The sequence below is a fragment of the Geotrypetes seraphini genome, chromosome 4 (genome assembly GCF_902459505.1).
Source record: "Geotrypetes seraphini chromosome 4, aGeoSer1.1, whole genome shotgun sequence".
NCBI classification, from domain to species: Eukaryota; Metazoa; Chordata; class Amphibia; order Gymnophiona; family Dermophiidae; genus Geotrypetes; species Geotrypetes seraphini.
The window spans coordinates 277939181-277956117 of NC_047087.1; the positions used below are offsets into that span (position 1 = coordinate 277939181).

General features: G+C 42.4%; 1 protein-coding gene across 2 annotated transcripts in view; it reads left to right on the forward strand.

Moving 5' to 3' along the window:
- The window catches only part of ADAM12 (ADAM metallopeptidase domain 12), a 711117-nt gene that overhangs the window by 647418 nt on the left and 46762 nt on the right, over positions 1 to 16937 (forward strand). For both annotated transcript variants that reach the window (XM_033941188.1, XM_033941189.1), the window contains exons 17-18: positions 5433 to 5510; positions 9271 to 9379. In XM_033941188.1, coding sequence (XP_033797079.1) covers positions 5433 to 5510; positions 9271 to 9379 — 187 coding nt within the window. The remainder of the gene's footprint in view (positions 1 to 5432; positions 5511 to 9270; positions 9380 to 16937) is intronic.

Genomic DNA, 16937 nt, shown 5'->3' on the forward strand with positions numbered 1-16937 from the left:
TTAGACAAGATAACTTACATTTTATTTTGCAAACGTCTAAAACTGTTTTTATTTTTCATCTAATGGTACTCAATTTCATTCTTGTGTTACTAAGCTTTGTTACTATATTTTTTGTAATTCACATGGATTGAGGCCTTCTTGACCATGTGATCCATGTTGAACCTCGTGAAAATTGTGGAATAGAAGTACCAATAATAGAGTAGAACACTGTAGCACAGTTGGCACCTTGGTGGACTGTATATTGTACGAGTTCCAAGGGCCTATAGATTTTTGAGGCTGTACCCTCTCCATACCTCCTGCTGAAGAGTCCTGAGGAGTAAAGGGAAGATCAGTAAGGCTCTAGTTCACCCTATCATTCTTTCTTCCTGGGCTCTCAGTTGATACAAACAAGCCCACAGTCCACTCCAGAAAATTATATATAAAAATATATTTACTGGGTGAATCAAATTAATAGATAAAATTCATCCATTGTGGCTCTCTGGCATGAGACATAAATGAACATTAAAAATCACTGGACTGCAGTAAGTAAAAGTAAGAGGAAAGGTTTTCAAAAGTAGTAGCTGTGAAGGTAAGGAAAAAGAGGTTAGCTTTTAAAAACTACAAAAGGTCACAGATAGAGGAAGACAGACAAAAATATCTGGAAAAGTTAAGAGAGGCTGGTCGAATATTCAGGAAAACACAGGAAAATAGGGGGACAAGACTTTTTTTTTAGATATGTTAGTGATAGGAGGAAGTGCAAATGTGGCATCAAAGGTGAAGGGAATATGTAGATGATAATGATAAGGCTGAGTTGCTTAATTAATATTTCTGTTCTGGGTTCACAGATGAACTGCCAGGAGCAGGACTGCAGAAGACAAATACAAATAGGGATGGCAATGCCTCCTCCTTTTTGAGCCACTCTGTTTCTGCGTTATAGTTTGTATCCCGGTAGCACCATGTCCCAGACATTTTCATCAGTCTACCATGTTTCCATGTCATAGGGGAAAACACCCTCCAGGGATTCAAGACAAAACTAGACAAGTTCCTACTGAACAAGGACGTACGCTGGTAGGGCTAGTCTCAGGGCGCTGGTCTTTGACCAAAAGGGCCGCCGCATGAGCGGACTGCTGGGCATGATGGACTACTGGTCCATCTACTGGTCCAACTACTGGTCTGAACCAGTAGCGGCAACTCATATATTCTTATGAGGTGTGGTAAACCCTGAACGATTTTCAGAGGATTGTGTTCATGAGGAGCTAGCTAAACTAAAGGTGGACAAAGTGATGGGGCCAGATGGTGTACATCCAAGGATACAGAAGGAACATAGGGAAGTTCTGGCGGTTCAGCTGGCTGACTTTTTCAGTGCTTCTCGAGAGTCAAGTGTGTTACCAGAGAACTGGAAAAGGGCAGATGTGGTTCTTCTCCACAAAAGTGGAAGGAAGAGGTAGGGAACTACAGGCCCATAAGTCTGACTTCTGTGGTAAGTAAATTAATAAAAACACTTTTAAAATAGAGAATAGTGAAGGTTCTGGATACAGGGCCCAAGGTGACATGAATTCACTAGGGGAAGGTCTTGTCAGACAAATCTGATCAATGTTTTGACTGGGTGCTAGATGTGGTGTATTTAGATTGTAGCAAAGCCTTTGACAATGTTCCACACAGGTGTCTAATAAATTAAGTGCCCTTAGTATGGGCCCAAAAATGACGGGCTGGATTAGGAACTGGTTGAGTAGAAGACAACAGAGGGTAGTGGTGAATGGAGATTGCTCTGAGGAAAGGGATGTTACCAGTGGTGTGCCTCAAGATGTGGTTCTTGGGTCTGAAATGTGGCTGCTAAGTAAATGCTAAAAAATACAAGGTCAGGCATTGGGGCTACAAAAACCCAAGAGAATGATACAGATTAGGGGGTGAAGAACTTTCATGCATGAAAGAGGAGTGAGACTTGAGTGCGATAATATGTGATAGCCAAACAGGTTGAAAAGGCAACAGTGAAAGCTAGAAGGATGCTAGAGTACATAGAGAGAGGAATAGTCGGTAGCAAAAAGGAGGTATTGATGCCCCTGTACAAGACTCTAGCAAGACATCATTTAGAATATTGTGTATAATTCTGGAAAATGCAACTTCAAAAAGATATGTACAGGATGGAGCCGGTCCAGAGAAAGGCTACAAAAATGGTCAGTGGTCTTTATCATAACCCATATGGAAACAGACTTAAAGATCTCAACATGTACTGTATACTTTAGAGCAGGGGTGCCCAACGCGTCGATCGCGATCGACCAGTAGCTCAGGAAGGCAACGCGAGTCGATCGCGGAGCCCATCCCGGGCTCTGTGATAGACTCGTGTTGCCGTCCTGATCTACGGGCCGATCAGCCTTTCTCTCCAGTGTTCTCCCTAGGGCCTTTTAGCTGGGCGGTCCGCCCAGGTGTCATCTGCCGCTGCTGAACATTAAAACCCCCCCAAAAAAACCAGCTTGGAGATATCAGTCCATAGCAACTTATGCTCCGGGCTCTAACGTGTGCGTGCCTGCTTCTCTTCTCTTCCCTCCGAAACCGGAAGTTATGTCCGGGGGGGGAGAAGGGAAGCCGGCACGCACATGTTAAGAGCCCTGAAGCAAGCGTTCGCTACGGGCTAATGCGGGAGACAGGTTAGTGAAGCATTTGTTCTTCTTCCTGCCTGGTCCTGCCTACTTTCTGTTTCCGCAAAGGCAGGACCCGGCAGCATTTCCCCCAATAGGTTGATCACGATCTTGGGCTGATCAGCCTTCCTCTTCCCGACGGCAGAATTGACGTCAGGGAGAGGAATGCTGGTTGGCCGAAGCAGGGAGAGCTTGGGGCCTGTTATTGGTGGCGTTTGGGTCCTGGTCCCCGATGGTAATGGAAGTGGCAGTGGCTTGGGGGATGGCAGGGAGAAAGAAAGAAAAAGGGCAGGCAGGGAGACAGAAGGAAAGAAGAGAAACAGAAAAAAATGAAAGGGAGGCAGAGAGAAAGAAAGGGCAGGGAAGAGGAAGGAAAAGTTGGGGGAAGGAATGAGGTCTGGAGGAGAGGAAGCATACAGGCTAAAAGAAGGGAAGAAAGATTGGATGCACAGTCAGAAGAAGAAAGTGCAACCAGAGACTCATGAAATCACCAGACAAGGTAGGGAAAATGATTTTATTTTAAATTTAGTGATCAAAATGTGTCTGAATTTATATCTGCTGTCTATATTTTACACTAAGGTCCCCTTTTACTAAATCGCAATAGAGGTTTTTAGCGCAGGGAGCCTATGAGCGTCGAGAGCAGCGCTGGGCATTCAGCGCAGCTCCCTGCGCTAAAAACTGCTATCGTGGTTTAGTAAAAAGGGAGGGAGGTATATTTGTCTATTTTTGTATGGTTGTTACTGAGGTGATAGTGCATAGAGTCATCTGCTTTGACCTCTTTGAAAAACCCTGGAATAGGAATGATGATTAACATTTTCTATGCGTACAGTGTGCTTTGTGGTTTTTTTTTTTATTTTATTGTTGGTAGATCATTTTGACTTGGTCATTTAAAAAGTAGCTCGCAAGCCCAAAAAGTGTGGGCACCCCTGCTTTAGAGGAAGGGCGAGAGAGGGGAGATATGATAGAGGCTCTTAAATACCTACATGGCATAAATGCACGAGGCGGATCTCTTTCATTTGAAAGGAAACTCTGAAGGGATGAAGGTAAAAGGGGATAGATTCAGAAGTAACCTCAGAAAATACTTTTTCACAGAAAGGGTTTTGAATGTATGGAATGGCCTCTGGTGAAAGTGGTGGAGACACAGGGCTCCTTTTACTAAGCTGCGATAGCGTTTTTAGCGCATGCAGAATTTTAGCGCATGCTAAACCCACGCTACGCGGCTAGAACTAACGCCAGCTCAATGCTGGCGTTAGCGTCTAGCGCGTGCGCTAAAACCGCTATCGCAGCTTAGTAAAAGGAGCCCACAATGTTTATCTGAATTTAAGAATGCTTGAGACAAGTATGTTGTATCTCTAAGGAAGAGGAAGTGATAGTAGATGGCATGGTTAGGCCAACTAGATAGGTCTTATGGTCTTTATCTGCCTTCATTTTTCTATATTTCTAAGCATAATTCTCCAGCTCCTGATCTAGCTTTAGTCTCTGAACTCTGCAAAGATATTTCATATCAAACCCTTCTCCCTCTCTAGAGTTCCCTAGATCCAGAAGAGCTCTGATTTGGCAGTCTCCCAAATGTTACTTCTGAATGATACCAAGACTTTGATGGCAAATGCTAAAAATATCTATTGGCCATCCTCTCCCCTAGTTCTTTAATCCTTTGTCTGTCATGGGCATGTCTGACATTGCATAGTAAGCAGTGTAAACTGCTTTGATATCCATGGAGGAAAGGCAGTATATCAAATAAAGATAACCATAACATACAGTATATGGATGCCCAACTTCAGGCGCCTGGTTATAGACTTGTCCTTCAAACAGAAAGAGATATTACTGATTTGGTATTCTGTTAAGATGCCCTCTGAGGGACAAAATAAGGATACATTACATTACATTACATTACAATGTACTTGTTAACTGCACTACCAAAAGTTCTATGCGGTTTACAAAAACGTATTAATTATAACATATTACATAGAAAGAATGGATTAATTAGTCAAATATTTAAGGAAAAAAATAGGTTTTCAACTTCTTCCTAAAATGTTTGCAAGAATCAGCGGAAAGCAGCAATGAATGAAATTCCTTTTCATGAGAAGCTGCTTGGAATGCTAGGACATGATTGAGGAATTTCTTACTTTTACAACCTTTTACAGGAGGAAAATTGAACAAAGTACTGTATGTGTTTTTCTACTATTGTTATGTGTAGCTATAATGAAGCTATCAATCAGATAAATTGGGGCTGAACCATAAAGAACCTTACAACAAAAACAGCCCAGCTTGAACATAATCTAGGATACAATGGAAAACTCAGGAAAATAGACATAGAGGCTGCCATCATCATGCAACAGGGAGGCATTGTTCAAGAAAAGTCATCTGGGAGAATCTTCCTAAAGGTTAATGCAGTTGTACGGTAGCTGAGTGTGCCAAAATGTGATATTTAATTATAACCAGTACACTGAGCATATATGACCCGTGCATCATAGAAAATGCACCCAGTGGGCCTCATCAGCATAGAAACTCTTTTATACTAAATCAGGAGTAGGCAATTCCGGTCCTCGAGAGCCGGAGCCAGGTCAGGTTTTCAGGATATCCACAATGAATATGTATGAGATGGATTTGCATGCACTGCCTTCTTGAGATGCAAATCTATCTCATGCATATTCACTGTGGATATCCTGAAAACCTGACCTGGCTCCAACTCTCGAGGAATGGACTTGCTTACCCCTGTACTAAATGTACAGCCCAGTCTGAGGGTAAACTGTCTACGCACTGAAGTTTATGCACCAGTATTAAAACCGTTTTGAATTTCTTCTTTTTTTTTTGCAGATCTGCCTGAATCGCCAGTGCCAAAATATCAGTGTTTTCAGTGTTCATGACTGTGCCACAAAATGCCATGGACATGGAGTAAGAATCGAGAGCATTTTCAAACCTTCAACATGCAGTTCAATAATAAGAGGATTTTTTTTTAAGTTCTTTTTACTTTAATAGAGTGCTTTATGGGGGGCAGTTTTATAACAGGACAATCACCCTGTGTAGCAAAACTGTGAATAAAACGCCTGTTTTATGAAGAGAAATAATTTACTCTCTAAATTTTATACAACTTCAGCAAGGATAGAACAACATGCATTCAATCACCCTTCCCCCTACAAAATAATATCTTAAATAGGTAGAGGACATTTTACTGTTCTTGAATAAAATATTTTTTTAAGGTTTTAAAGTTTTTTGAGGTTTGCTCCAATCACTAGTTATATTTAGGAGCATCTGCCATAATTCTTCATAGGCCCTTCTTATATTTTTAAGGTACAGTGGTACCTTGGATTACGAGCATAATCCGTTCCAGGAGCATGCTCGTAATCCAAAATGCTCGTTTATCAAAGCGGGTTTCCCCATAGGAAATAATGGAAACTATCACGGAGGGAGGCCTAAGGAGCAGGAGGGACCGGGCACCCCTCCTGCTCCCAACTATTTAAAGGTACGGGGAGAGAGGGGGGCGGGTGCAGGCAGGCAGGCCCGGCCTGACCAGGGGTAGGCCAGTCGGGGATGCGGTGGGCCAGTCGGGGGGTGGTGGGAGTGGGACCCTCGCACCGGGTATTTTTGGTTCAGAGAGGGAGAGGGGAAGGGGCACTTGTCGGGAGAGGGAGGGGGGTTAATTTTTTTATTTTTTTTTTTTAATCGGGCTGATATTTTGCATGTGTTAAACACGCAAAATATCAGCCCGATCTAAAAAAAAATTTAAAAAGCCGGCAGAGCCCTGACAGCAGTGACAGGAGGCTGCTTCTCCTGTCACTACTGCAAGGGCTCTATCCGATCCATGCAGTCAGTTGGGTGCGTGCCTCCGATTGCACCCATTTGCAGATGGTTGGCGAATTGGTCGTCCTGCCTCCAAATCACACACAGATCGGATATGGATCAGAGGGTTAATGAATCTAGCCCTATGTCCTCCCAATGAAAGCTGGCAGAAAGAGCTGCAACAGCTCTCATCAGCAATAGCCTTCAAGGCTTGATAACTGGATAAACATTGGTCAAAGATACTTGAGTATATCAGCCTCAGATATCCTAATTTGGAATGGGATTCCCCTTTCTGTTATGTTGGCTGAGTGATTGCATGCCCTGCATACTTTGGGCCAGGTTCAGGGTCAGTCAGCATTCTGAGATGATGTGTTTAGGTTATTGGCATTGACCTCTGCCTCTAGCATGGTCAATACACACATAAAATCCTGGGAGAGACTATGCCCTTTATATAATGCTTGTAACATAGCATATGTGAGTCCCATACATACTCCACCTAGACTTTGTCTGTGGACAGTATATGCCTACCTGTAAATTACACACTATGCAAACTGATTCTTTAAATAGCACCTAACTTGTAGATATCAATCAACCCTTTCACCAAAAACGATGTGCTGGATGCAAGCTTCACAACAACCAATACCCAGAAATTAAAGCATTGCACGGGTTAATTCAAACTCAAAAGGAAGAAAAAGCCTCAGAGAAACAGTACTCATCAGCCACAAAAGCAGCTCAAGGTAAGACCGACCAGTACCCCATTGGCATTAAAAAAAAAAACCCTCCTTTATGTATTTTGAAATAGCTCTGTGCAATGCAATATAAGAGAAAACAAGATAAAAGTGAAAAAAGCTACTTATCTTGTGCTGAGGATCGGCGCACCAACGATGGCCAGCGTTTCACAAATCCATGCTGCCTCAGGGTGTGATTGCCAATCAATCCTCTCTCTGTGGGAGCACAAACAAGCGTCACTGTGCCACTGCGCCACTGTGCTCTTGGCTACCTAACTTGTAGGTGCCACTCCATGTGGTTGTCAATCAACAGCTAGGTGTCCTTTATAGAATCACCTATAGCAGCACATGTTTAGGCTTCTCTAGGCGTCTTTGTGGTAGGTGCTGGTATATAGGGTTTCCCTGGCATAATTTATCAGTGCCTAACTATAATGCCTATTGACACCTAAGTCAACCACGCCTATTTTCCACCCCTAACCTCACCTACTTTTCAGGTAGCTATCATTAGGCATCGGAGGGCACCTTGCCTTAGACGTTACTAGGTGCCATGTCGATATCTGCGCACAACCTAAATTGATCATAGCTGGTTTTAAGAAAGTTTGGACAAGTTCCTGGAGGAAAAGTCCATAGTCTGTTATTGAGAAAGACATGGGGGAAACTGCTTGCCCTGGATCAGTAGCATGGAATGTTGCTACTCTTTGGGATTCTAGAATCTTGCTACTCTTTGGGAATTCTGCATGGAATGTTGCTACTATTTGGGGTTCCGGAATCTTGCTTACTCTGAGATAACGGAATGTTGCTACACCTTGGGTTTTGGCCAAGTACTAGTGACCTGGATTGGCCACCGTGAGAACGGGCTGCTGGGCATGATGGACCATTGGTCTGACCCAATAAGGCTATTCTTATGTTCTTATTTACCACCTCTTTTACGAACACATAGCGTGGATTTTACCGCTCATAGAGCGGTTACCGCCGATGCCAGCACTAAAGCCCGCAGTATGCATTTGTAAAAGAGGGGACTATTCTTTTTCAGTTGTACATATATAACTCATATTATTTGAAAAGGCGAACTGTATTCCACCAAAAGATATGATTAACCAACTTAGCGTATTTCCAATTTTTTTCAATACTTCTTGTATCCCTACAGCAAAAAGAGAATCACAAAGTTTAGATTTGCAGTTTAAAGTAATAAAGCAAGAGCATTTCCTAACACCTGTAATATCAAAATCGGGCCTGCATAAATGACATTATCCCATGGCACCATGTAGACTTTACAAATCTAATCTTATTGGAAACATTTAATAGGCTAAAGGAAATAACATTAAAATAGCATGAGACTGGATGTGATCCTATTATGTTGGACATGAGTTTAAAAATCAATTTATGGCACTACAATACATCAGTCTATAATAACATATTTCATAAATGTGCACACGCTGTTAATAGATTCATTTGATATTTAATTCCCTACCACCATGCTAAAAATAAATAAATAAGTATTTTGGCCATCATTGCAGAAACATATCTACATGTACTGTAAATGACAACATTTGCACATGTACTGTATATTGCATACATGTGCAAATGCTGATTTCAGAAAGCTGCTGTTTACATGTAGAGCTCTAGCCTTGCAAAGATTTCAAATCATTAAAGATATATTTATTTAAGGGGAATTTAATATATATATATATATAGGGGGAAAGCACCAAACCTTCACTGAAATCCTGCACTGCAAAATGTTTAAGTAAATACACTCAGAAATAATTATTGGACAATGGGAGAGAGGGAGGGATGAAGAAATGTTGGACCTAGGCTGCAAGAGAAGAATAGAGATGATGAACCATGGGAATGGGAAGATATGCCTGAATAAAAGGCATATCTTGCTACTGTAATTGTATTGCCCCTTGCTGTCATCTATTCCAGTCTCAGTTCAGTTCCAGGGGGGGGCCATAGAAGAAACATTCGCATGGCAGTTCCAGTCAGAGTCCTATGATCTGAGAATCCTACTGCATGCCTCATCCTGTCTCACAAGAATGATAGAGAGAAAAGGGTAGACTAGTGGGAGTCTTAATCAGATCCCGGTCCTGAATCTATAGATGTCGCAGCCATTTGTATTCAGTACTGAATGTCTTTGCGCTCTTTTGAAGGTATGCAATAACAGGAAGAACTGTCACTGCGAAGCAGACTGGGCGCCACCATATTGTGACAACTCAGGGTTTGGAGGAAGTGTTGACAGTGGACCAATCAGAGCGGCAGGTTAGTAAATGGGTAAATCTAATCTAATCCACAATTTATTAATCACATTATACCTAAAAAGGTTCAAGGCGATTTACATTCAAAGAGGCTGTAAAATCTAAGGGAAAAAACAAACAAAAAAATCAATAATTAAAATGTCATCATAACATGATTATTACAACAAGTCATATAAGAGTTTTCAAATTTTTATGAAACTTAAGTAATTAATATCAATCCTAATGTGAACAGGTAAATTATTCCAAACTGTAATGGCAGAGTAAGCAAAAGAGGATTTGAGCTGTCGTTTATACCGCACTCCTCTAATCTGTGGAAAGTTTAGTAAAAAAACAAAAACAAAAACCAAATAATCTGGTGGAAGAATAATTGAAATTAGAAAAAAGCAAAATCAGGTTATCTGAGGAGTCCGTCTGGAATATATGAGATGATTTAAACTTAATTCGCCTCTCAGCTGATAACCAATGAAGATTCTTACATACTAATGCAACACTTTCATATCTTTTTAGACCATAAATTAATCTAACCACAGTATTCTGGAGCAAATACAATTCTTGATCAGTTTTGATGTTAAGTTCAAATTCTATAGAATCACCATTTTTGGGCTGAAGACTTGCTTTAAGGGTACAGTGTTGCTAATAGTATTGTACAGTAAGGAGGTCTCTGTCAGGCAGATACCATCCACATAACAATTCAGGAACTGTGGAAAAAGGGGAGGGGGGAGTTTCAGAGACAGGAAGGGAGGTACAAAAGGTGATAAAAAAATATATCAGTTACTGAATTGTTATGTGGATGCGATTTTATTTCTGTTTTTAAAATATTTTTACTGACTGTAAACCGTCTAGATCAGGGGTGCCCACACTTTTTTGACTCGCGAGCTACTTTTAAAATGACCAAGTCAAAATGATCTACCAACAATAAAATTTAAAAAAAACACAACGCACAGTGTACACTTAGAATTGTTAATTATCATTCCTATTCCGGGTTTTTTTCAAAGAGGTCAAAGCAGATGACTCTATGCACTGTCACCTCAGTAACAACCATACAAAAATAGACAAATACCCACCCCCCTCCCTTTTTACTAAACCACAATAGCAGTTTTAAGTGCAGGGAGCTGCGCTGAATGCCCAGCGCTGCTCTCGACGCTCATAGGCTCCCTGCGCTAAAAAACACTATTGCGGTTTAGAAAAAGGGGACTATATTGTAAAATATAGACAGCAGATATAAATTCAGACACATTTTGATCACTAAATTTAAAATAAAATCATTTTTCCTACCTTGTCTGGTGATTTCATGAGTCTCTGGTTGCACTTTCTTCTTCTGACTGTGCATCCAATCTTTCTTTCAGCCTGTATGCTTCCTCTCCTCCACACCTCATTCCCTCCCCCAACTTTTTCTTCCTCTCTCCCTGACCTTTCTTTCTTTCTCTCTTCATGCCCCCTTTCTTTTTTTCTGTTTCTCTTCTTTCCTTCTGTCTCCCTGCCTGCCCCCTTTCTTTCTTACTCCCTGCCCTTCCCCAAGCCACTGCCATCGGGGAACAGGACCCAAACCGCCACCAATGGATAACAGGCCCCAAAGCCGACACCGACACCGCCCCATGCTCTCCCTGCTTCGGGCCGACCAGCATTCCTCTCCCCGACGTCAATTCTGCTGTCAGAGAGGAAGTTCCGCCCAGCCAGGCAGCGATTGGCTGGCCCGAACTTCCTCTCCGACGGCAGAATTGACGTCGGGGAGAGGAAGACTGATCAGCCCGATAGATCGCCAAGGCAAAGTGAGTCCTGGGTGATCGACTCACTTTGCCTTGGCGAGCTACCTGTCGATTGCGATCGACCTATTGGGCACCCCTGGTCTAGATAAATTTTGATAGACGGTATATCAAAGAAATAATAAACTTGGAAACTTAGGGCTCCTTTTACGAAGGTGTGCTAGCGTTTTTAGCGCACGCACCAGATTAGCGCACACTAGCCGAAAAACTACCGCCTGCTGATGAGGAAGCGGTAGCAGCTAGCGCACTCGGCATTTTAGCACGTGCTATTCCGCAAGTTAAGGCCCTAACGTGCCTTCGTAAAAGGAGCCCTTAGATACCATGATGAGATAGAGGGAAAATTGTATTACAGAGCTTCTTACAGCCAAGTAATTTCTAAAGCCTGCAATTTTTCTTCATTGGTTCCAAAGATCATCATTTACATGGTAAATTAATTTAGCCTTAATCAATGCAATATGAAAAGAGAAAACAAGGTTTAATAAAATGTTGTAAGAGGGAATTAGGCTTTAGGAATGTGTCTGTGCTGACAAGGTCACTCTTATTCAGTATTACCAAGAGCAAATGATAATTAATGGCATAAGTGGAGGAAGTGTGATCCTAGACAACATGATTTCACAAGGGGGAAAAATTGCCAAACAAATTGGATTGATTTCATTGATGTGGTACATCAGGCGCTGCTCATCTGGATTGCATGAGCAGAGGAGTAGCCTGATGCTTAGAGCGGTGGGCTGGGAACCATAAGGCCCAGTTTTAAATCCCAGGGTGGCTCCTTATGATCTTGGTCAAGTTGCTTAACCCTCCATGCCTCAGAAGAAGGCATTGGCAAGTCACAAGGAATGAGTCTCATTGTATGGTCACCAGGAATCAACTTTGACTCAGCACATTTGGATTTCATTCATGAGCAAAATAGGCAGTCTTGTAGGTGGAATGCAATTATAAACCACTTCATACTAAACCTTCTAATTTTTGGTATAGAGGACTCCTCTTTGATAATAATGGAAAATGAAGTTTAATAATGCATTACTCAAGCAAAGCACATGATAAAATGTATGCATACTAAACCTCATTCCCAAAGTTTAAGAAAATAAAATGAGAAACCCTACTCACAATGGCTGTGGCTCAGAGCAAGTAAACATTTATTTATCTCAATAAAAACTAATCTTGGTTGATTTAGACATCCACCTTGTCTTTTTTTGTTGGTGCATCTTTATCTTAAGACAAGGGACTCTTCTCCTTTTTCACCTGCTTGACGTACAATCTTGACATTATTGTGACATCATCAATATGCACCTAGATGGCAGATTGTCACTAAAGAAAATAGGACAATGTGCTGGGGTACCTGACCATACTAGGGATTTGAACCCATGGAAGATAGAAGCAGTGTTTTTAACCATTGAGACACATGCACTTTCTTTTAGGTAGAGGTTCCAGCCATGTGAGATGATACCTTAGGAGATTATAGCCGTCTCAGGGTAAAAATAAGTTTCCCTCTGGACCCTGGAAAGGGCAGAGTGTAAATGTAAATGGCAAAGTCCACAACCCATACTTTCTTAAGAGACTAAAAAGAAGCTGTTAAGGTACTGGGGGGGTTGTGTGGATTTGAACCCATAACCTGTGGAAGATGGAAGAAGTGCCTTTAACCACTGAGCCACAGGAGTTTCCTTTTAGAGAAGGGTTCCTTTTTTTTGTGTGTGTGTGTGACATTCTTCCATGTAGGTTCATATTGATGATGTTAAGATTGTTCATCAGACATGTCTACTTGCTCTGAGCCACAGCCATTCTGAGTAGGGTTTCTCTTCTTATTTTCTTAAACTTTGGGAATGAGGTTTATTATGCAATATGTATTATCATGTGCTTTGCTTAATGCATTATTAAAAATCTTTTTCCATTATTATTAAAGAGGAGTCCTCTTTACCCCCCCAAAATACAAGCCCTGTTCACCTATATGTGGATGCCTCTGTCACGCCTAAGTGACACCTAAGTTGTGTCTACCTAACTCGTGCCCAACTCACGTTCAAAAGTAGATCTGGTTTTGCAACGCCTACATATTAGGCGAAATTGTAGATGTGTTAGGACGCTGAACGGCATGCGATTCTGTAAATGGATGTTCATATTAAAACTACGCCCACACCTATCCCGTTAGGCACTGCTTTTTCCGATGGGCGTCTACAACATTCTGGATGCCTATTTTGTGAATAGCACACAACCTTTAGACATCTAACTTTTGATTATTGCTTGTTATCCAATTTATTTGGACGCCTAAGTTGCTGGACATCCACCTTATGGACACCTAACATTAGGCGTCCTTTACAGAATTTGCCCCAAATTGCTTAATACTGGGAGGTGCTCGAGCATGTACTACATACACACACACACACACACACACACACACACAGAGGAGGTTTTACCTATACTTGAAGATAAGGATTCAGATTTGCACATGAGAACCTTATAAGTACAGCCAAATACAATGGTTATATAAGTTAAGAACAGATTTGATCGATTCAAATCCAACTAAACCCAGATTTTTCCAACACTTATCAGAATGATGGCAATAACTGCTAGTTTGATACATAGGAGCTCCAAAATGCAATAGTTATTATCAGTCTTATAGAAAGGACTGTGTAACTAATTTTTATTTTTTTTTTTAGATTTTCACTAATGCTACACACTCTGGTCAATCAAAAGATGAAATTACATTTTACCTGTTAATTTTCTTTCCTTGAGTCCCTCCAGACCAGTTCAGACACTTAGGTATATGCTCTACTTCCAGCAGATGGAGAATGAGAACTAATGAATCACAGACGCAGCCAAGGATAGGCCCAGGTAGGCCTGGACCCACCTACTTTGTGCTCAGGCCCACCCAGAGGCAGTGAACCTTTGACATGGCCAGCATTGGGCCTTGATGTCCAGCATTGCTTTCTTTCCTCCTGTCCATCCCACAGTCCAGCACCTCTTCTCTCCTCCCTCTGCTTCTATTAAAAGTCCATGCTCTTTATAGCGTCATCATGCGCTGCCTTTGGCTGATTTAGAAACCTTCCCTCTGCCATGCCCTGCCCCCTTTGATACAGCAGAGGGAAGGCATAGGGATCAGTCACAACCAACCTATGGGAATCACTGCCTGTGACTCTATGAAGGGAGAAGCATGTTTAGGTAAAACAAGGAGAGAGAGGGAGATGCCAGACTGGGAATAGGTAGCGGGAGAGAAAGAACTGGTGAATAATGGGAGGGAAGGAAGGAGTGATGGAAGGGGAGCAATTTTGGATTCAGGGGTGGAAGGGAGGGTGAGAGAAAGAATTGTTGGACAATGGGAGAGAGGGAGGGATGAAGAAATGTTGGACCTAGGCTGCAAGAGAAGAATAGAGATGATAAACAATGGGAAAGGAGGAGTAGGAAAGGGAGAGGGAGAGTTATTGGATATGGAAGTGGCCAAGAAGAGAGGACCTGCATAAATGGAAGGGAGGGGAGAAAGAGAAATTTGTTCAATCTAAGAGCAGAAGGGTATGAAGGAGAGATGGTAAACAATGGGAGAGATGTAGGACATGGGGGTGGTATACGGCGACCAGAACTGCACACAGAATTCAAGTTGCAGCTGTACCATAGAGCGATACAAGGGCATTATAACATTTTCATCTTTGTTTTCCATTCCTTTCCTGATAATTCCTAACATTCTATGAAGCTACTAAGTAGTAGATTTAAAACAAACCAGAGAAAATATTTCTTCACACAACATGTAATTAAACTCTGGAATTTGTTGCCGGGAATGTGGTGAAATCAGTTTAGAAGGATTTTAAAAGATTTGGATAATTTCCTAAAAGAGAAGTCCTAGGCCATTATTGAGATGGCTTGGGGAAATCCACTGCTTATTCCTAGAATAAGCAGTATAAAATCTGTTTTACTGCTTGGGATCTCGATAGGTACTTGGGACCTGGGTTGGTCAATGTTGCAAACAGGATACTGGACTTAATGGACCTTTGGTCTGTCCCAGTATGGCAATACTTATTTTCTTATGTTCTTAAGTCCCTTATTTGCCCCTTAATGTGACATAAAAGTCTCTAAAGCAGCATGTGTTGCACTAACACTGCGATATTTAGATTGCTGAGTATTACATAGTAATGAGAAGCAAATGCATGTAAAGCCGCATGCAACTTCTAATGAACACTGGGTGTACATCACAAGTTGCATTATGACCTCACTTCCTGGAGCTCCTCCACCCTCTGATGTCCCTCCCCATCTGGACTTCCCCCCTCCAAGCAATTCCCCCCTCCAATCCAAATACCCCTATCATGCCTACTCAGATTAAATCTCCCAGCTGTCCCCACCGAGCATGCTCCCCCCTCCCCAAAACCATATACCCCCATCTGAGCAACTCAACACCCCCCCATCTAGCTCCCTCCAGTCAAGATTCTCCATCCTCCAAAGTTAAGCTCCTCAGCCCTCTAAAGGCAAACCCTCTGCCCCGTGGACATACCACATGGCCTAGTGTTCCTTTAGTTGCTTCGCAGGAATGATCCCCAGGCACTCCTAGCCCTCTGACACCATTCCCTAAAATAATGGCCATAGTGGTAGTCGTATAAGAAACATGACCCCTTGCAGTAATAGGATGAGATTATCACCATTTGGAGGAACAATGATGGAAGGGCAGGAGTGGCTGATGATCATTCCTGCCTATGCACCCACTGGACCACCAAGCCATACAGTATGTCCACAAGAGTGGGTGCTTCTCTTTGGGGGCTGAGGGGCTAGACCTGGAGGATGCCTGGATTGGGGGTGGGGATTAGCTTGGGGTGTGTATGGATTTAGGAGGGGCCAGCTTGTGGACTTAACAACACCACGTCCCCTTTCGGAGGTGGCCCATGAGCATCAGTTCATGGCTTGGCAGCCTGATGCTCCCAGGCTGCTGAACGAACACTACTTGCAAGTCAAGCATTAGCCCTTTACCAAGACAGTCAGCAATCTGCAGTATAGAGATACTGCAGGTTGCTGACTCCTATGGGTAAATTGAGCTGCCTTGAATACTTTTCATGAGGGTGGAATTTCTGTGGAAAATAGCATTTCTATTTGGAAATACAATCTGTTATTTTTGATCCTGCCCAAAACACATTTCCAGGAACACGTTTTCCAAATGTATCTCAAAATATGCACTTTGTGGAACACAATTGCTACCTGTTCTACTACTGACTGGATGGTTTAGTGAGGTAGAGAACTGGAAAATGATCAAACTTGACTATCTAGAGCAAGTAAAAATCATAACAAGGTTTTTTGGTAGAACCTATGGAAGGATCACTACCAGACTCAGTCACAGAGGCTTTGTGGTATAAGCCATGCTCCCAACTATGTGAAGCAAATAATCGCCTGGGACTTACTCTCAAGCTTCATAGGCATGAGAGTACAGCCCAGTAAAAGAGTACTTGGTCCAGTGACCTGCCTGCACTCCAGTGCCCACCTGGGTCAAAGGAGAAACAGCATCGAGGAAGACATTCCTCCACACACCAGGCAGAGTTCAGGACCAATGTCAGCTTCTCTCTAATGAAGTAGAAGAATGTAATGAGGTCATACAAACTCCTCTTTCTACTTTTGCTGGATCCAGGGTGCCAGAGGCCAAATGACCACTACATTTCTATGAGGGCTGGGAGAGAGGAGAAGGGATCTTCACCAAAGAGACATCAAATGCCCAGCATGTTCAGATTTAGGGCTCCTTTTACAAAGGCGCTAGCGGTTTTAGCTCGCACTTAGCGTGGGCTAGCCACTACCGCCTCCTCTTGAGCAGGCAGTAGTTTTTCAGCTAGCGTGCGCTAT